Source organism: Apaloderma vittatum, unplaced genomic scaffold (genome assembly GCF_000703405.1).
Source record: "Apaloderma vittatum isolate BGI_N311 unplaced genomic scaffold, ASM70340v1 scaffold6269, whole genome shotgun sequence".
NCBI lineage: Eukaryota > Metazoa > Chordata > Aves > Trogoniformes > Trogonidae > Apaloderma > Apaloderma vittatum.
This window is the reverse complement of record NW_009733444.1, coordinates 23450-44670: the sequence shown is the minus strand read 5'-3', so window position 1 is coordinate 44670 and position 21221 is coordinate 23450. Positions and strand designations below refer to the sequence as shown.

The following is a 21221-nucleotide window of genomic DNA, read 5'->3' as shown; positions in this document are numbered from 1 at the left end:
GGTTTTTACTTAATGTCATATCACTGGAAATTAATCAGCTTGGTAAAAAAGGGGAAAACTACAGCATATCTATCCTAAATCATAATGAGATGCTCTGGACTCCCCTCAAACATCAGAGTTACTGTAAAAATTAGGTTAAGCGATTGTTCTCTTAGGCAGAACCTTTTCTTTCTGTGCCAGGTTTACGGATCAGATTCTGTGTCAAGGATGCTTTTAGTGAATATTTTATTGTTTCTCTTCACATTTCTCTTCGCTGTCGTTAGATGGAAAAGGGCAGTGTTAGCCTTTCTCTGCCCATCAGTGATAGAAAAACTATTCTGTCTTGTCAACAGGAGGGGGAGCATGTGCTAATGGGAAGAGCAGATGCTGGTGCTCTGTATTTGGATTAGAGACCCTATTGATCCAAAGAGGATTTATAGTAGCTGTGAGAGTGAAGATTGTCAGACGATGTCATTGTTCTGTTGTTAACCTTTCCCTCTTAAAGCCAAAGGTTGAAAGGTAGAAAAGTGTTACATGTAGGGAGATTTTTTTTCACCTTTTTTGATGATTATTTGAGGAAGATAATAACTCTGTTTAACACTTGTCTATGGAAACAAAAATTAATTGCTGCAGTAGATTTTAGTGCCTTTATTACAGTGAGAGCTGGTGCCATTCTTGATTCCGAGACAGTAAAACAGCAGTTCCCTTTGTTCCTTTATATGATTATTATTTCCTTACTGAATACTTAAGTGTGCGTAATGAGCATTTACTTAGTGAACTGCAGATAAGATTCAATAGGACCTTGATAAGGCTTTGTTAAGGAATTCGTCATTCTGCATTCTGAACTGATTAACAGTGTGGGGTTTATGTTTGTGCTAGGATTTTCAGAAAAACTTAGCATACCAAACTGAGGGATATTTGAAAGGCTAAACCACAGCCTGGTCCCCTCAAGAGCACAACAGAGTATCAAGCTTTTTGCCTTTTTTCTTTTTTTTTTTTTAGAATAGTACCTGCAAAGAAAAGCTTCATTCTGAATCTCAAATTTAATTTTATTTCTATATTGATGTGACTGAACTATTGGGTTAGTTATATACATTTGTTTTATGTTCAGCTGTCTGCTAGATTTATACTAATGTGGTATGTTTCCCTTTCTCTCTTCAGCTTAATAACCAGTTTGTATTTTGTTTTGATTTTTCAGTCCCGTCTTTTACCTTCACACCAACAGGTATATATTTGCACTTTTCCCCCCTTCTTTGTTACTTTAGCATGTGTTTGTGGTACTGTTTCTCCTTCTCTGACATAACCAGCCCAGCTGTTCTGAACGGGTTTTAAAACCAATGCGTTAATGACAGGTGTAATTATTTTGTTCTCTAAGTAGCATGTATTTGCTTTGTATCTGACACGTTCCTCCATTTGTGCGTACCTTTTTGTCACGTACCATTTGACACAAGGATGCCATTTTGTAGTATGATCCTGTCAGTTTGGACAGCCCGGGCTCTCCACATGAATATTTTGATGGCGTAGTGTGGCCTTCTGCATCTAGCAATGCAAAAGGTGCTTCTGGCAGAGGAGGAATGACTTAGCAGAGCCCAGATGCTGACTTGACATGAATTCAGTGGGATTATAGTTGGTGAAACATTTGTTTCTTTTTCTATTCTCTGAATCTGCATTAGTTCAGTGACCTAGGAATTGTCTGCTTTGGAAGATACGGAAAATCAAAGTGTTATAGCAGTTAGATGTCTTTGTTTGCTGCCTTAAACTGTATTTGTGCGATGAAAATTTCAAATAATCCTGTTCTACATAAACAGAGGTGCATTTCAAATTCAGGGCGCATTTAAAATCATCTTCTATTTCTTTTTACTTAGAAACGTACAAAATATGATACAACCCGAGCCATAGCCCACCCAAGTCTGTGAGAGCTTTTCCATTCTGTAGAGCTAACCTGCAGTAAGTCCCACAGTCCAGCAGCTCAGCCGCTTCTCCTCTGGGGTAGATAAAATTCAGCCCATTCAGTACCCACCAATGTCCTTCATGCATTACATTTAGCAACAGCCTGAGTCAACAAGCACGTTGTTTCTTCCTCCTTTATTCTAAATCCCTTATTTTCACAAGAGATCTATGGGACTTGCAGGACATGGATATCCAGGCAGGGTAAAAAGAAGTACCCCCTGCTCTGCACACTCAGGTTAGCAGGGTGACTTAGCTCAAAATCAGCACCGTGCTCATCTGGCCCCTGAGCAGCAGCTGAGTGACATCCTTCCAAGTTGGACCGCAGGTGAAGAAATCTCATGTCTGTCTGCATTCGTCGACACAGACCTAATCGTAACGGCCTAGATTCTTTTCCACGTGCTTTTAATCACATTGAACAGTATCTTGTTTCAAAAATCATCCTGTTATGTTCACTGGAGTTGCTTACTGTTTGGCATGCGTCAGAGTGGCCCAAAATGTTTCTGAAGCCCTTTGAGATCCACGGTGGAGACTAATTCAAACTATTATTATTATTTTGCTGTTACTTTAATTGGCTTAACAGAGGGCTTCTACTATCACACTTGTAAGACACTGCTGAAATTCTGCAGAGGTTGGTAGGTTAGCTAACATGTATTTTCTCAGCTGGATTCTTAATATTAAAAGAAAATATCAAGCTCCATAAGATATTTCAGAGCTGCAAAATAAATAGTACCAAGATTTTTACAGAAGAAGTTGGAAAAAAACACAAAGTCTGTAAAACATTTAAAGGGAAGAAAAAATCCTTTCTCAGTGCAGGATCCCAGTCATCAGTTCCATTGACTTTAAATGGAATCAGACTCTCCTTTAGCGTTACCTATAGTAAAATACTTACCTGTAGCAATGCATCCTACATTTTAATCCTGTTATTGTAATCACTGCCAGCATTTATCTCTCTCTTGCAGACTCCCAGTTTGGAGTTCTTCTAAAGAGCAGAATTTGGCTGCTTTTTTCCAACACATTCCTGGTTGGAAAATGTAGAATCCGTCAGCATTTGCAAGGAGGCAATCTCCTTAACCCTTTGCCAAACCAAATGCAAACACGCAGAATATATAGCACTGTTTCTTCTTGGATGTTTGCATCATGAAAACTAACTTTTCAACCATGATCCTTCCTGTGAAGAATATTCAATCCATGCCAACAAATAAATGTGTGTGGACTTCCACTTTGTTAGCGTGCAACACTTCTGAAGTGCTAGTCAAACTGTTCCTATTTAGGAAGTATTCTTTCTGCAAAGCATGTTTTACCAAGATTTATACCTTTAAATTTCTAGATAAGAAGGTATCATTGATAAATCCAGTTTTAAAATGTTATAAAATGCAAATCTGCTGTGGACCTTGAATGTGCCCATTCCATGAGTATAATGCAAAAACATTCAGAATGAGCACGTGGTTTTGCAGTAGATTCAGCTGTAATGGGCCAGTTTATGCTGGAAGTAAGATCTGTTATAGAATCACGATACCTCCTTAATCCTACCACAATGATAAGGTCAAGCAAAGCTTTAGCATCTCTAGCCATTCATGAAATAAATATATGACCTAAATTCTTCCACAGAGTAACTCTGTTGAACTCATCAGAGTTATGTTAAGTTCAACCTGTTATATGGCTTCCTTCTTTCTTAAGTGATACATGTGTATGCTTGTGTTTCTCGGAACAGAACTGAAATATAGAATTTTGTTGGAGCTAAGACTGGCAGTTATCAAGCAAGACAAGTATTATGCATAAACGTGCATTGGAAAGAGTAGCTTGCAGAATGAAGCTCAAAATTAGTGTTTAAGCAATGCAAGTTTATTGTCTTAGCTAAAATGAAACAAAGGTGAATTTAATACTGCAATTTAAGAAGACTGTTATGACTTTTAAATTGTATCTTTTTTCATTTTCTTTAACTATTTCAGTAACATATCAGAGAGGAGGAGAGGCTGTAAGCAGTGGAGGCAGGTAATTATGTGCTTTATTTTTAAAGATATATATCATGTGCAACCAAATTTAAGGATGCTAGAGTACAATTGTCCTTGTAAGTGATGGCAGAATAATCACTGCAAAGATATGTTTTAGTTTATTATAATAATTTATACATTTTGTCCATATTTTTTATATCTAGAAAAAAGTTATATGGTTTGAATTTTTAGGTTAATTTTTAAAGAAGGAGTCATAACGTATTTTCAGCTTTGTTAACCTGTAAAAACTGCATCTCAAAAAATGAGCAGCAGAGGGAGCACTTTAACTTCAAAATAAATACCTGATTTACCAGCTGATTAAGGGAGTGAAAGTAATTAAATCGTGGCATTTATGAAGATTAAGAAATATAGCTCGTTCACAAATACTACAAAGAAAGAAAACGTTTATTGGAAAAAATTGCTGAAGACATAAACGGCTTACGAGATGACTTTTTGAGAAAAAAAAAATCTTGCTATGAATGCAAAACAGTTAAAGCATTGCTTACAAGACATGGGGAAGTGGAGGGAAACAGATAGGTTTCAAATGTAAAGCCCCCTGCTTTGAGTGCCTAGCCCATTCCAGATTGAGGATTTAACAAAAACATGTTTACTGGGTTTAGGTTATTACTTAATTAATGGCAGTAGACAAAACAATAATTTACATTTACTGTGTAGAGGTGGAGTTCTCTTCAGGAGGCAAAACAATGGTTTTAGCAAAGGCAGGTCAGAGCAGTGTCACTTTAGCAGCCCAATTTTTTCTCTGTTTTCTAGGTCACATTCAAGCATGCCTTTTTTTTTAAGCATCTCAGTTTCTAAGATCTGGCATGACGCTGAAATAAACTCTAAAATCTCAGAGAGCAGCTGGGTGATAAATTCCTATATCAATTGCTGTTTCACAAGTGGTGTTTTGTGATTCCTAATTTGCAAGACCGTACAAAAAATCAGTAAAGATTAGGCATAAAATTAAACATTCCCAGTCTGCTCAAATGCTGTACAGAGGTGATGCTGCTCTGCTGCTGCTGCCGAACCTGGCATGTTAAGAGCAATTGCAGATACCTCTGCCCAGGTATGTGTTATCGCAGCCATAAAACTGTGGAGGAAAACCCCTAGAACAGTTACCATGTGATTTTTGGATGGATGGATCTGCAAATCACTGGATTGCTGCCTTCACCCCAGGATAGTGGGAAAATGAAGAACAGAGAGGAACTCTCTCCTTCCCTGACGAGGTTGTTCAAAAAGATACACAGTTAACATCCTTTGTGTTCTTTGTGCTGCTGTGCCTTCCTGCTCTTCCCATAGCACAAGCTAGACAAAGCACAGTCACATAGACTCAGAGGACAGAAATGAACCCAGAAGTGTCTACATTGTATACAGTCATTTTGGTACAGCTAGATAGGCAGCATCGTTTTTTACTGTCCTAGTTTTAAGGATCAGTGCCACAATCCAGCAGTGTCATTGATTCAGGGTGCTAACATCTATTCTTCTTTTGTCCGTTTACATATATAGCATTTACAGGGTGTATGATGTTTTGCCAAATTTTGTACAGTATGAAGCGTACTTCTGCAATGTAAAAAAGAGTGTTATTTTTACATATGAAACCTTCCTTCGATTTCTAAACCTGAGGTTTTCACATCTTTAGATTATATTTGTGGTGTTTTGGGAAGGTTTAGCATTTTTGCCAAGTGCAATTATGTGAGCATGTTAAAGCATTATTCAGAATTCAAAATGCTGCGGTGATACATTTCAGTGTAATCCCCGCTTCTGCGATGCAGAAAAAATACCCACTTCTGTGGCAGTCCCTTTTCTGGACAGGATTCAAGTAATGGTTAATTGTGGTGGATTTAATCCAGCCAGCAGCTAGGCACCCACACAGCCACTTACTCGGTCCACCCCTTCCCCAGGCCTAGTACAGTGATTCAAGGGATTTGCTGCAAGAGTTAAAGATCTTTGGAAACGATGGTCTCAAAATATCACCAGGCTATGGAGCTGTAATGCAAACATCTCTTGCCGGCAGTTCTACCTAAGTGGCTCCAATTAGTAGAGTTTTTGCCTCACATAGCATTTCTTGCATGACAGCCAGTGTGAATGCAAAGTAAATTTTAAAAACAAAAGACCTTTAACTCCCAATGCAAAAATCCAGTACCTAGGTCTTAAAAGTGCTGAAATATTGTGGAAGGCTTTGTCTCCTCCTCTACACCTTTGAGGTGTTGTTACATTCTAAGGGCAGAGTGATAGGGGGAAAAGTAGGGTATTTCAAATCAGCTGGCCTGCTCACCAGGCTACATAGCTGTACATTTATTTAATATTTACAAAAAAATACTTCCATATTGGCTTTTTTGTTAGCCTGACAGCAAGTCAAGCTTCATCACCGTCTATGTTAAATTCTCAGATGACATATGCAGTGCAGAAATATATATACACGTATACATACAGATTTTTCAAATGTCATTCTAAGAGTATGCCTTAAGCCTGCAGCACTAAGCAGACTATATCCTCCACAACTGACTGCATGCAGTTTGTATTCTCAACTTGCAGTTTAAGAGGATTAGCATATTTTATTTTTGAAGAGCATCACATCTAATATTATGGAGACTAGTTTCTGCACTATTTCAAATGTAAAGTTGTCTGTTAAATCCTGTGATGGCTGAGGCTGTATTCCTTTAGTATATGATAGTGGCTAAAATTATCAAAGACAATTTTATCGAAATTATCAAAGGCAACGTAAGTCCTCTACTTACATGGGACTTTATAACATGCCATTGCATTGTGAGTGTCAAAAGTGAAGAGGCATGAAAGATTCTACAAAACAGTCCTCTCACTAGAAAAATTCAGCAACATGGAAACCAAGGAATGCTATTTCTTTCTGCTGATGGCAGGAATACACTTTATTCCAAGTGCAGCTGGTATGCAGCCTTGATACCTGGATATTTTTAAAGGTGCTGAGTATTTCCACTTTAAACTTCCTTAAGAGCTGCTGCTGTTCAACCCACATAAAGATTAGTCAAGTGGCTTGCTCGTTAACAAAGATGTATTGCACACTCGGTATGCTTAGTGAGATACAAATACGCCCAAGCAACAGAGGTTTCTGTAATCTGCTGTTCCTTCTGATCCGCTACAGTAGTACTGTCAGGTGGTGAGAAGAACTTGGCTTCATAAATCAAAAAGAATTTGGGAATATTCACATCCAAACTCGGCTTTTATTTCCACGTATCCATCTCACTTCCATGTGTGAAGTTTTTGTTCGTTTGATTTGCAGATTTCCCCTATTTTGCCTTCCTTTGTGTAAGAAAGGGGAAGGGATAGAAAAATAAACCCACAAGCTTCCCAGAAAAAAAAAAAAAAAAAAAACCAAACCAAAAATTAGAAAGCCCCAAACCAAAGTGGCAGGTAAAGGTTGCACACCAGCATATATGTGTAGGTTCGCCCGGCTGAACTGGCGCTGTCCTTGGCTATTTGTTTCAGAGTGTCTTAGTAGAGAACAGGTTATAGAGGAGACTGGGGACCATTAGAGGATTGAATCAAGCTGTGTTTTCCAATGCTCAAGCCTTTAAATATGGGATATTATTCTGTAGCGTCTAAGCTTTTGAGAGGAATATACTGGTAATGTGAGAATGCTTCTGTTTAATTCTTGGGATGACCAAGCTTTGTTTTTAAAGGCCAGGACTCCTAAACATCAGTGAACCGGCCACTCAGCCCTGGCTGGCAGACACTTGGCCTAACACAGGGAACAACCACAACGACTGCTCCATCAACTGCTGCACCGCTGGCAATGGGAACAGTGACAGCAACCTTACAACGTACAGTCGGCCAGGTTAGTTATATTTCTACCCTGCTGAAGGATCTTCTTTATTGAGTATGTACTTCTAATATCTGAAAGATTGCAAAGATGTGTTTGCTTTTTATTTCCTATGCATTTAGACCTAGTAAAGTTTCTCCTCTGTGCAATGATTATGTTTTTAGTCCCTTTTTGGATTCGTTTTTTTGGGCTGCTTTGGATAGTTGTAGCAAGCTGTAGGCTGAAGGAGCTCCTGCAGAGTTTAGTGTTACCAAAAGTCACACTGAACTGACGTGTCAGCATCTGAAAAAGAGCAGATAAGGTCATTTTTAGATTATTCTGTACATATCTGTTGCTTGGATGGAGAAGTACCAGAATGACAGTAGTGAGATTTTCATTCTGTTTTGAGTGTGATGGGAAGCAGAAAATATTTCTAGAGTGCTAGCAAGTGAGTCAGTCTACTCTGACACATTGAAAATCTCATTTGAGGTGCCATTCTATACAAAATTGGATACCTGGTTTTCTGTTTAGAACATGTGTATAAAAAAGTTAACCTCACACTCTAAAAGCAGTTGCCAAATGTTGGTTAAGTGGTAGTTTCCAAGAGCTCAGGCAGAACTTAAAGTGCTCTTGAAGAAAACCTTGTGAGTTCCATGGGAACACAGTTGGGGAAATATATCTGGAAGTGCTAACTCTTGCACGTTTTGTTTTAAACGGACCTTAGGTTCCTTTTGTTTTAACCTGGTTTGTGTTAGGGGTGCGGAACGAAATGAGTCTTTTCCACTACCATACCTCTAGCTGATTTTTGCTAGAAGCATTTTCTAGCATTTCGAAGAGGGAGTATCATTTCCTATAGTGAAGTTGCATAAGCACAAAACAGCATTACCTCCTGTAATTAATGTGAAACCAGCCATGATGTGATGGTGGTAATTCATCTCCTGCAATATGCTGTCTGACAGTGACCTGTGCCAGGTGCTTCAGAGGAAGGTGAGAGATTTTAAAATTAGAGATTTATATCTTCCCTTACCCAAGGATATCACGTCCACAAATACCTGTGTAGAAAGATTTCTGATACGGAGATTCTTTATTGTGGCAAGTACAGATATAGCAAGTTCTAGTAACTGAAACTTAAGAAATCCAGAAAAGGAAGAGAATGCATATTTTTAATGGTTGTAAACTGTTAAAATGTCCTGTCATGAGGTGCAGTGGATTCTTTCTCAGTTTAGCTTTTATATTAAACTTGGTTGTGTTGCAAAGTGATTCCTTCCTTTCCAGTAGAGTTTATGTGCTTGACGGTCAGACATGATGCTCATAGTGGTCTCTTCTGTCCTGAAAAATCTGGCAAATATTCCTAATAATGTCAACTTGAGCTTGTCTTATGCTCTGAAGCAGCAGAATTGGATATCCTCTTAATAGCTGTGAGCGTGCTAAGTAACTGTGCATTTTAAATTGCTTTTAAGTGTAGTACTGTCTTCCAAGTTTACAGAATGGGAACAGGTTATTCTAAAAGTAGATGCTATAAAAAAAATCAAACAATAAATCTTCTGTTACATAAGTAAACCAGTTTCATTTAAGTACTTTGTACGAGGAATTCTAATGCGTCTATGTAAAAAAAATGTACCTACTGCATATACTCTATCGATTTTATAGCCCTACACACAAATCAGATGTAGCTGAAAATGGAAGGAGGTAAAAATATATGTTATGAATGACTCTGCAAGAATATTATAGCAAAGCATGAGTTATTAGGAATGATGAATAGACTGGATATATAATTTCCCAATATAATACAACGGACTTGGAAAGGAGGAGAGACTAGCATGGTTTCAGTAGGTGAGAGAAAAAGCAAAAATGGAAACATTTTAAAAGTAGAAATCAAGAATCTGAAGACTGTGAAATAGTAAGAGCTCACATAATAAAGAAAAATATATCAAACACTAAAACCTTCAAAAACCACAAGCTGGGGGGCATGAAATGTGCAATAACAAGCTGTATGTGGCATGTTCTGATACTGCTCCATAGTCACTGGAATCAGTGGTTTTCTTCCTCAAGTAGTATTTTGTTTCTCAGACAAGGTGTATATATATGTATTTTTGAAATTGAACATCCTCTATATTTAGTTATTTCATTTAGTATAATGGTCAAATCTTGAATTCTGTATTTAGTTTTACTTGGCACCCTCTCCAGTAAATTAATTATGGCCACAGGTAATGGACTTCAGGTTGTGAATCAAGCTCATTAGCATAAATGCCACATCTTTTAAAAGAGGAAAATTATATTCCTGGTGATTGTTATGTAATTATTGATGCATTACTCAGCTGGCAAATGAGAGTTTTTACTTAATGATCGTTGAATGCTAGTTTCACTAAGCCTTCTGACCGCTGATCCACAGACCGTGTTGCTCCATTCAGTTTTCTTCCAGTGGACTGGCTATGGAGAGGAAAAAAGCGTGTGGAGCTGCTGTCATGCAGAGCCAAGGGAATGCGGAGAGGCAGGCGCACTGGATCACACAGCAGTGGCCAGTATATGTCTGATTTACTCCGTACGAGAAGTGGTGATCTCAGGATGCAATAACTATTAGAAAAGTTAATTTCATGCTATTTATATGATATCTATTTAGCATACAGGGCCAAGGTATTACCATAATTTTGCTTACTTTGCAATATCCAAAGCAACAAGAAGTCAGCAAAAATTCAACATTGTTTTCCTATCTTTTTGTTTCAAACCAAAAATATAAGATTGTACAAGGAAACGATGATCAAATAAAGACTTGCTACTGGGTACTGACTTACCTTTCACATTGTACTGTTTCTCTTTAATTCTGTTATGTGTAATCATTTTTCAGTATGTTTTATAAAAATCTGTTGTACCTCTGTTTCTTATCACAACTACAAGGAAGTCTAAATGCTGTTGAGATGACATGAGATGCCTGTCATGTTTAGTTTTTCCCACTATTAAGTTGTAGTTAATTTTTCCTTTCAATGCAAATTATTTTAATTGCAGTTATGGATTGAATATTTATACTGCTTTGGGAATAATGTCTAAAAGATGTGAAAGTTTGTATGGCTACTGTAGAAAAAGCCCAGCAAGGTAAGTCATTGTAGACACAATTCAGAAGGTCTGAATTTACTGTGAATCAAAACAGTGAACACTGCTTTTGAGGCAGTAGCTTAAAAGGTAAATAATATTCTGTAAATTATTTAGTTAATTACAGTGTCTCTGCTTCAGGGGTGCAAGCCATAGAGCTGTGCACTAAAGAAATTTTAAAGGGAATTTCATTGAAAGTACAGTGTAAGCGAACAGAATGACCTTTTCTTTTTTCTCTCCTCTGTGGTTAGCCGATTGTATAGCAAATTACAACAATCAGCTGGACAACAAGCAGACAAACCTGATGTTGCCTGAGTCAACTGTATATGGTGACGTGGACCTCAGCAACAAAATCAATGAGATGAAAACCTTCAATAGTCCCAATCTAAAGGACGGAAGATTTGTCAGCCAGCCGGGGCAGCCCACTCCTTATGCCACCACTCAACTCATCCAGTCAAATATCAGCAATAATGTTAACAATGGCAGCGGGGATACGAATGAGAAACACTGGAAACCCTCTGTTCAGCAAAAGCAAGAGGTTGCACCCATACAGTACAACATTATGGAGCAAAACAAATTAAACAAAGGTGAAGAGCTTTTAGCTTGTTTCTCCTCTTTAGGCATCAGAGGAGTTTTGACCTTCTAGTGCTGGGAGTCTAAAGCTTTCAGGTTCAGCAATTACAGACTTCTGTGGTGCTTTTAGGCTTCTCCCTGCTTAGCTTTAGAAATCCACAGTTAGCGGTGTCAGAAAGTTAATTAGCACCGCAATAACCTTCAGATACTGAATTTATTATTAAAAAAATAACAAGCTGTATCTTTAGAAAAGAGTTAAATAAAATACGTTTCCTATGGATTTGACATTAATTTAAATTTAATAGTAGTTAAGGGATTGGTTAGGACAGAGGCTAGATATTTTATTCATAAGCCAGATGCATGGTAGTCACATTATACTCTACCTTAAATTTTAAATAGGTCAACCCACTCTTCCCAGTCGTGGATGGAGACTAATTAAATCTACATGTTCATGTAAACGAATGAAATTTTGCATATCAAACTCTGTAAAATTGTATTGTGTTGTACACTGGGGACACAAATGGAGTGATCCAATTCATTTTAGACTTGTTCCTAGCAAGCCTTCAATTCACATACTGAGAGGCAATGCTACTGCACAGTTTTGGAAACTAAATTCCTTTGTTACCCTGACTGAAGTCTGTGGATCCAGAAGCTAAAAATAAATTGATTTCAGTGTTAACGGGAAACATCAGAATGTACTTTTGAGGCCTTGAGGGCATGTTTCTTTAATATAATGTGTGGGAGTTGGAAGAAGTAGGTATGTGATTTCTTGCTAGTCCTCCAGGCTACCATGCAACCTCTTTTAATAACCTGATTTGCAAAACAGTATCCCTAGGAACTGGACCCATTCTAACTTGGAACTTTTTGCATGGATTGTTGTAACTCAAGCGTTCGCATAGTGATAAGCTATCCAGCAAAAAGATGCATTTCACTGCAGTCATGTTGATTTCTCTTCTGGACCCATCTACTCATAGAGGAGTTCAAAGGGCAATATAAAATGTGACACCTCCCTTGACATAAATATGCCAAAAGAGAATTCAATTTTTGTGGCTCCTTACTAGAGGGTGAAAGCTGTATTTTTTTTGTAATTATGTTTTCTTTCATGAACTGTGTATCACGTATCTGTTTTGGAATTAAAACATGTTTGGATTTTATGCCCTGGAAGATACTGCATCTTTCGAACTGTGTATATTACAGCTGCATATTCTCTAGCATATTGTAATGTGGAAAGGCCCCCTTAAAGCATTGCCTGCTGACAGTCATATATACATATTTCAGAGTGTTGATTTACTGTTTATCCTCTGTGTAAACATATGTGATATGTAGCGCTTCAGCGTGGTCTCTGGAATGTAGCTAGGCTGAGAAACTATTACAGAATACACTCTGGTGTGGAATTTATCATTTTGCTCTTTTTCCCATGCTTATATTATCACAGACATTTCTGCAGCAGATGGGGACTGGATTCTTACTTTTGTTTATTTTTGTTTTGATTTGCCGTTTTATGAGTCAATATTCTGATCTTGGTTTTCTCATTTCCTAAGTCAAAACCATCTTGGTGATGATTACACCTATAGTTTTTGTGATGGGAAATAACCGTTTTGATGAGTTACATGCTGTGCTTCATTGTCACTACTTTATGCCCAGTGGTTCTGGTTATGATGGAGTTTTATATGCTGTATGAAGAGTAACTCGGCTCCTTTCTCTTCTCTGTAGATTTTAATTCCTTTTTTTGGCATGAGAGTACTGTTTTGTCAGATGAGTATTTTACTTTTGATCAAGCTTTACAGATCTGGTTGCCAAATCTAGGTTTAAAAGTGATGTATGTATATCAAGTGCTTTGGAACTGGAGAAGGAAGTTACAGTAACAGCCATTAGCTAAAAAATGCCCTGCCTATAGCTAGAACCTGCAGAACCCAATGTAAATAGACATTTTCTTGGAGCCAGCAGGCATTGAACAAAGACCTCTTCTGTTGTAAACCAAATTCAGTGGAGCTGCATTGTTGCTCCAGCAAATCATTCAGCCCTTGTAATACAGGGGTGACTCCTATGTGGGTTTGTCACCTTTGAAATACAAAAAGTTGCTACCACAGTCCATTGGCTGCTCCACATGTGTAAAATAAGCAGAGCACAGAAAATCAATCAAGGTGACAGTCTATTCATATGCAAAATGCTCACACAGGTCTTATATAGATCCACGGAGACTTAATTGTTGCAGAGGCATTGCGACAACCCCAACCTCGTGTGTAGGATTTCATTTTTTTTTGTTTTTGCTGTTGAGCTACTAAGTTCCCCTTCTTTTCCTTAAACTTACAATTGGAGACAAGATAAAAATTGAACATGATTATAGCATGATTTTCCTTTCAAAAAATTAATTTATTTCTTCCTCGCTATTTCCAGGAGATCTTACTTTGTGTTCTAAAGCGGGTGTATAAAAGCAGATGTGTTTCTGAAGGGTAGCATTAACTATGCTATTAAACTTGCAGATTACCGTGTAAATGACAACATTGCTCCAACTATTCCGTACAACCAGTCATACGACCAGAATACAGGTGGATCTTACAACAGCTCAGACAGAGGCAGTAGTACATCTGGTGAGTATCTTCAGTGTTTTCTAAACCTTAGGGGTTTTGGTGTTTGGACACCCTAGCCGTGGTGAGCACTAGTTGTGAAGAAGCAATAACGGGAAGAACCTGCTGACAGTAGTATGGCACAGGGATGTTAAGCAGCATAAAAACTGAACCAATAGATGCCTGTATTTCTGTTACCTCCTCATGATTGTTTAGTGCCATCTAAATGTCAATTAAGTAACTGATTGTCCAAAAGTGTGAAAGTCATAAAATCAAATAGAAGTTGGATTTCCTAGTGTTAATGCCCTGCTGGTTATTATTATCGTCTCCGGATGGGTAGGTTGCAGAAGTTCCTTTTTAACTGCCAAAAAGGTTTTTAATCTATGTGTTAGCTTCCTGGTACTTTACTAACCTGTTTTCCATCTCTTCGGTCTACTCACCCAAGACAACCTTACACATGAACAAGCTCAAGATACCGGAACATTTGAGTGATACCTAGCAGAACTGCTTGAAGATTTTTTTTCAACTTTTAAATTGCACCATATGTCAAAACTCTTCTTCTACATCTTCCAAATGTAGATAATAGATAATTAAAGTTAAATTTTGTTTCTCATCAACATCTCCTATGCAAAATATCTAGAAGTCATTTGTAAAAACCTTGAAATAATACAGCTTTTCCTGCTGGAGAATGCTGACCAGGATACTGGAATTGCACTCTACTTTGGAACCACAGAATATGGTTTAATTCAAAAGTTACTGCTTCTCATTGTGGTGTAATGTGTTCTCTTTCAGCTTTGATTTCTAGTAGAGGTGTGTGAAATGTTTAGAGCTAAACCAGTCTTGGTTTGAGGCTTTACCATAAGTCTGATATTTGCCCTGTGTTTATTTACATCAAGCCAATGACAGTGAGTTCTGGTCACAGTCACCAGCTCCCCAGACCTTACACCTACGAATCAAGACAACAAGGACTTTTCACCTTTTGTTCTGCTGTTGCCTTTGATAGTCCAGTTGCCTTAATCCTAACCTGTGCCCCACTTTCACCAATTGCAGCTGAGGCACAGACACACAAACGTGTCAATGAGCCTGCCGTGCGTTTGGGTGACCTGAATACTCAGTGGCTGGGGAGAGAGAAGCAGGGTTCCTGATTCTCCCGGCTGCTATGGGGTGTTCTTTTGGGAGCCAGCCTTTTGCCCGTTCCCAGGTCTGCAACATCAGGATATGGTGCTGAGCCTGTGCTCAACTACATTAAGACTTGAAATTTGGCCTGAAACATCTCAGGGGCATGAGCCCACGCAAATTAAAAACGAGAAGGTGGTATTCTCCGTGCTGACACCTATTATGGTTATTCATAACCGTAACAATTTATAGTCCTCTACCACGGACTCCAGCAGGAGTGAAGCAAGGTGACCAGGGTAATAAATTAATTGTGCTGAACCTAGTATATGTATCATGGTGCTTAGGGTAGAGAATGCAGATGATGGTCACCTTAGGATAGTTAGGGTCTTGCTAGACATACTGAGATACCAGAAAAATAACTGTATGTAGCTAAAATGCTATTCATATCTGGCAACTAATGTGGGACAATAAGCACAACTACTGTTGCTAGTGAGAAAAACAAGCTTCCTAAATCTTGGTGCAGCTTATTTAATCATGTGTATAAGGCTTAACATGCCTTAGCTGAAGAGAGAAATATGATGAATTCTAAAACATACTCAAAAATATGGTGACTTTATCTATGATTAGTAGATGTAGAATTAACACTAACGAAGGATAAAAATGTATGCCAAGGAACAGTAGTGGAGTCAGTTCTCATCATAGCTGTGTCCAATATTAAAATTAAAGACCACCTGAATAATTGGCCGTATTCAAAGTTATTGGAACTGTTAAAGCTGCATTGTTCTATTATGAGCTATAATTTCCCAGTAATAGTAGTTGAAAACATGTGCCATACTTCATCGATCTTCTTTCTTCGTTTTTTTCTATTTTAATTCTTCCAGCAATTATTTTCAACTGCACCTGCCATTTAGACTAAAACTAGTAATTTCATTGTTTCAGTGGACAAGTACAAATTACATATATTCAGTGACTTAATGCAACAGTGGAACTTTAATAGATCATATCTGTATCGTATTGTATTTTAGGTTCCAGCATTTAAATAGTATAAAGGTACTTTAGAAAATATGTCTACAGCTCATTTGTTTTAGATGATAGTCTATAATGTAATTAGTAGAAGTAGGAAGCTCACTCATAGTAACATTGCTTGTAAAAATTCATTAATGGTTTTATTGCATTTGCCTATTTGTTAATGATTCGAGTTTTGCATTCCATATGCTTTTTTCTGTCGTATGTGAAGTTTCTGGTTAAATTCAACTGCATAAAATGCAGAATAATTCTCCAAAGAAGCTACAATTACAAACTGATGCAAAGAGGAGGAAAGCCTGTTTATTCTAGCTCAGCACAACAGTAAATTCCCAGAGAATTCAAGAGGATCTGGGAGGGACTATGGTTGTTTTGTTGTTGAAAGCTAGTGCCTATGAGATCCTTATAAGCATTACAGATATGTACTGCCTTTTATTCACAGGGAGTCAAGGGCACAAGAAGGGTGCTCGGACCCCAAAGGCTCCCAAGCAAGCTGGCATGAACTGGGCAGATCTTCTTCCACCCCCTCCAGCACACCCACCTCCCCATAGCAATAGTGAAGATTACAGTCTTTCAGTTGATGAAAGGTAAGGGAAATGAACACATCATCTGTTTCTCGCTTTAATCACTAGTTAACTGGACTGTAATTTGCCCTACATGCTGACAGTGAAACCTTCCTTCAGTACCATTGTGGTGCTCCTCTTCTTGCTCAAGTGTGCTATTTACAGATTGCTTGCTGACAGTGGTGTACATCCACTCGGTACATCCTTACTAGGCTGTTTTCAAGAGCACATGGAGCAATGATTTTTTTTTTTTCTCGGATATTTGTACATGTATCAGATATGCTAATTACACAGTAAAAATTTAAGTCCTTATTTTCTTAAACAATTAATTTTAGCTATGACCAAGAAATTCCTTGTCCTGTCCCACCTGCAAGGATGTATCTGCAGCAGGATGAGCTGGAGGAAGAGGAAGAAGATGAGCGAGGTCCTACTCCACCCGTCCGAGGAGCAGCTTCCTCTCCAGCCGCTGTCTCCTATAGCCATCAGTCAACTGCCACTCTCACCCCCTCTCCCCAGGAGGAACTCCAGCCCATGTTACAGGAATGTCAGGAGGATCTGGGCCACATACAACACCAGCCTGAGCGGAGGTGTGTCAATGCAAATGTAGCCAGAGAGATGTAATACAAGTCGTCCTAAGCCCCACTGAGAATTCCTGTTGAGTTTGCTGAGGCCAAGATTTTCCCCACGATACTTATTCTGTTAATATTTAACTTCTAATCCAGGATGCTAGAGCTATTTGTAACCTAAGAAATATGTAATTAAGTTGCTTTATTATTATACCATGGGAAGAAATGCAGTATATCACTTTACGATATGTACGATGCTGACATAAGTTAAATTCACAGTCATCAAGATATTAAAGTGGTATCGTTAACACAGCTTACCATATAATTACAGTTCCATTGTTTCCAATAGATTTACTGCATTATTACCATAAAATAGCAAGCATTATTTCACAGTAACTGTGCAATTAACTTGTCACAGATATGTATGAATATATATAAATATATAATTTATATAACCTATAGATTTCCCTGCTCTCATAAATCCTAATATGGGAAATTATTGCTTGCAAAATTTTCTTAACATTTCCACCTACCCTTATTTAAAACAATGACCGACATTAATATAGATGTTTGTTACCGAGAAATTTTATTTCCACTGAGTTGCTTTTAGTACAAACTATTTTGCATATACACTCTCACAGCTTCTCTTCCATAGAACCGTGAAGTCCAAATGAGGCTTTTTATGTATGATGTTTACTTGTCTTGCTATTTGCTAAGAAGGCACAGATTTTTCATGCCAAATTGTATTTGTTTCATTATTTTTTCTTCCAGTGGTTTGCGTATATTGTTTACTATGACAGATGTACAAACTTACCTACAATATTCTAGTCATACTTCCTATTTTTACTGAAATGCAGGCCTATTGTGATGAAATTGATTTGATCTTGCCAAGTAGACTGTAGAACTTTGATTTTATTAATATAGCTTACTATACATTTATGGATGGATTTTCCAGAATGTGTTTTGAAAAGTTAGTTCATTTTTATGTTTCCATTTCGAGTGAGCAGTAGTTATTAATCTTATTTTAAAGGGCCTTTATCTGGTTTTACTTTTGTTCGCCACTTCTACTTGGTCTGCCTTTTTTGGTTTTGTTTTTTTTTATTCTTTATGGTAACAGTTCATGTATGGTGTATCTTTTTCTCTCCCTCTATCTTCCTGAGTCTTTAAACTAACTCTTTGTATTAGTAGGTGGCTAATAATATTTTCCTGTAATTTCCGTAGGCCCTGATACGTCAGGGCACAGAAGTGTTCATTTTAATCACTTAAGTTTTCTGGGTTATTTAGAGGTTAAATTAGCTGTACACTAATGGAAAAGGGAAATGCTAAGTGAGCGGTATGTTGTGAGTGACTTTCCAGAACCTCAGCTACCGTGTTCTAGAGAGTGGGAGATGCATGCTGCCTTACGGAACGGATTAGCCATTGGAGCAGGTGTGTGCAAACACACACAACCAGCCGGTCCTTGCCAGTCACTGCCTCAAAAGTAGAGGGTTTGCTCAACACAAAAACTCGCAGTTAGTCATCCTAGCTGTGGGTAGGGGCAAAAGTATCTGGAAGGATGCTCCAGTTAAAGCTCCTGGGGCATACAGCTTACTCGTTGAGTGGACAGAAAAAATAAAATACACATTTACTTTGTTCTTCCTACAATGGTTAAGTCTAGCTTTGCAGAAAGAGTTGTTAGTGACTAGATTTGCCTTGTTCATCTTACATTTTCAAACATTGGGGTTTTTTTTTCTTTTTGCTACATCCATCTCCTAAGTTAAAAGATTCATGTAATTCTGTTTACTTGATTTGTAGGGCTTGGCTTAGTACCTTTTCCATCTAACAGCACTGATATGACCTATGGCATTTTTTTTTAGGAGCTGAGTGTACTGTGCTAAACATCTGTAGCACAGTCTGGAAGGGGGGGTTCTCTTTTGAATATGATGTGACAATACAGTTAAGAGCACATTCTACCTCTCTGTGTTTTTTTCTGGCGGGAGGGTGGGATTGTAAATACTAACTTTATAGTGAAAATAATGTCTAAAATACTGTTAGTCATACTTTTTATTAGCTTTACTTGTAGTTCTCCTGAGTATTATCGTAATTTCTGACCGGATCCAAGCATCTAGAATAAGATTCTGGTGGTGATGATGTACTGTAATATTTCTCTGTCTGGTCAGTTTGTGAGAAGTACAGCAAACTGTTCTCTGCAGGAGTGGACAAGCAGAGAAAAACCTAAAGATTCAGTGAGATGCTGCATGATGTCAATGTTAAAGCGAGAGCCGAGATAGGAGATGATATCACTGTTAAAGTGCGAACCACTATGTCAGATAAAGTGAACAAAATATTTTTGTATGCCCATGAACCAGCTACACTCAATTACCCCATCCGTAAAGGCTGGCCAGCAAGCTGTATTTTCAAGAACCTTAACATATTTTGAAACCAGTTGTCTGTCTTCTAATACCAAAACCTAGAGAAGAGGAAGACTGTCAAATATTTCACAAGGGCAGTTGTCATAAGAGCTTTAAATTGAGGCAGTAAAACTTTATTGGGCAAGGTCTCTGGTCAGAGGCAGGTAGACATACCCATGCAGCAACGTCTTCTGGGATTTGGGATTTGAGAGTGGGCGGTTATTAAGTGTTTATTGGGTATATATCCCTAACTGATGTCTTTATTCCATTTACTACTTCATACAGCAAGTGGAAAAAAGTGGCTAGATGATGTAGTTCAGGTTCAAGTTTGCTCTTGTCAGAAATTATTAGCTTTTTCCTTTCTAAATTTTCTTTTCAAATTTATTAAAAGAAAAAAATCCTGTCCCCCCCAAAAAAGAAAAGATTTTCTTTATGAGACTCATCATTTATCAATGAAATAATAAGACGAAAAAATTGACAAAGGAAAAATTGCTTTGGAAATCTTTGCAAAGCAGACTGCAGTAGAAATTCTTGGTAGGAAAAACCACTTTCTGCCGTTGCTGCTCCTAGACAAATGGCAATTAAAGAGCATGCCTGTGGTCCTCTGAAGAAAAACTGGTGACAATGTTACTATCTGGAACTTCTAAGTGAAGTATTAACTAAACTGAACGGTTGACCTAATGGTATCTAATACTTTGCCTCTTTAAGCTGGAGACACCATTACTCGTGCTTTAAGTTCAAAATAAATTAACCTATACATGCATTTTGGAATCCTTAAGACCTAAAACTAATGTTACAGTAGATATTTTTTTCTTTAAATTATCACCTAGGCGAATTTAGAAAATAATGAAATAACAGTATCACTTTTTATGTCTTTCTGAATCACTGGGGTAGGTGGTGGCAAGTAATTACATTGATAGTTTCAAACTTCTAGAGCAATATGCAGACACTTCTTTTGCTCTCAAGAGTGCAGAAACAAATTTTTTTAATTTTTTAAATAGTCACATGAAATGTAACCATCTCTTCACATGCTTCTCTTCAAGTGCTACTTTAGGAAAAATGAAGAGCTTTATGCAAAATAAGCCAATTTTCATTAAAATCAGTGGTAAAGGAACCATATTGAAAAATCAGATTTCTTAGTGGTAGATTTCAAACTAGATAACTATCAGTTCTGATTTACAGCAAAAAGAAAAACAAAAAAATAATTAAATATCAACCCTGAACCTTTCAGATATAAATTCTCTTGATCTGAAAAGGCAAGTCAAGCTGGTTGGGAAATAAATGTTTTCATCAGTCTGCTGTTTCCTCTGACTATGTTATGTGACTTCAATTCTTCTTGCCCTTGTATTTACACAGACGTCAACCTGTAAGTCCTCCACCCCCTCCAAGGCCGATCTCCCCACCACATACCTATGGGTACATCTCAGGGCCCTTGGTCTCTGATATGGATACTGATGCGCCCGAAGAAGAAGAGGATGAGGCAGATATAGAGGCGGCCAAGATGCAGAACAGAAGGCTCCTTCTGCGCGGCCTTGAGCAGACACCTGCCTCCAGTGTTGGGGATTTGGAGAGCTCTGTGACAGGGTCCATGATCAACGGCTGGGGTTCAGCCTCCGAGGAAGATAACATCTCAAGCGGGCG

The 21221-nt window shown here is 37.9% G+C and overlaps 1 protein-coding gene across 1 annotated transcript in view; it reads left to right on the top strand.

The window, feature by feature from the left end:
- The window catches only part of ROBO1 (roundabout, axon guidance receptor, homolog 1 (Drosophila)), a gene marked incomplete at its 5' end in the record, with an annotated part of 60338 nt that overhangs the window by 25206 nt on the left and 13911 nt on the right, over nucleotides 1-21221 (top strand). The window contains 8 exons of the mRNA XM_009875891.1: nucleotides 1178-1204; nucleotides 3879-3921; nucleotides 7577-7731; nucleotides 11034-11369; nucleotides 13839-13946; nucleotides 16504-16648; nucleotides 16960-17211; nucleotides 20937-21220. Of these exons, the coding sequence (XP_009874193.1) occupies nucleotides 1178-1204; nucleotides 3879-3921; nucleotides 7577-7731; nucleotides 11034-11369; nucleotides 13839-13946; nucleotides 16504-16648; nucleotides 16960-17211; nucleotides 20937-21220 (1350 nt within the window). The remainder of the gene's footprint in view (nucleotides 1-1177; nucleotides 1205-3878; nucleotides 3922-7576; nucleotides 7732-11033; nucleotides 11370-13838; nucleotides 13947-16503; nucleotides 16649-16959; nucleotides 17212-20936; nucleotide 21221) is intronic.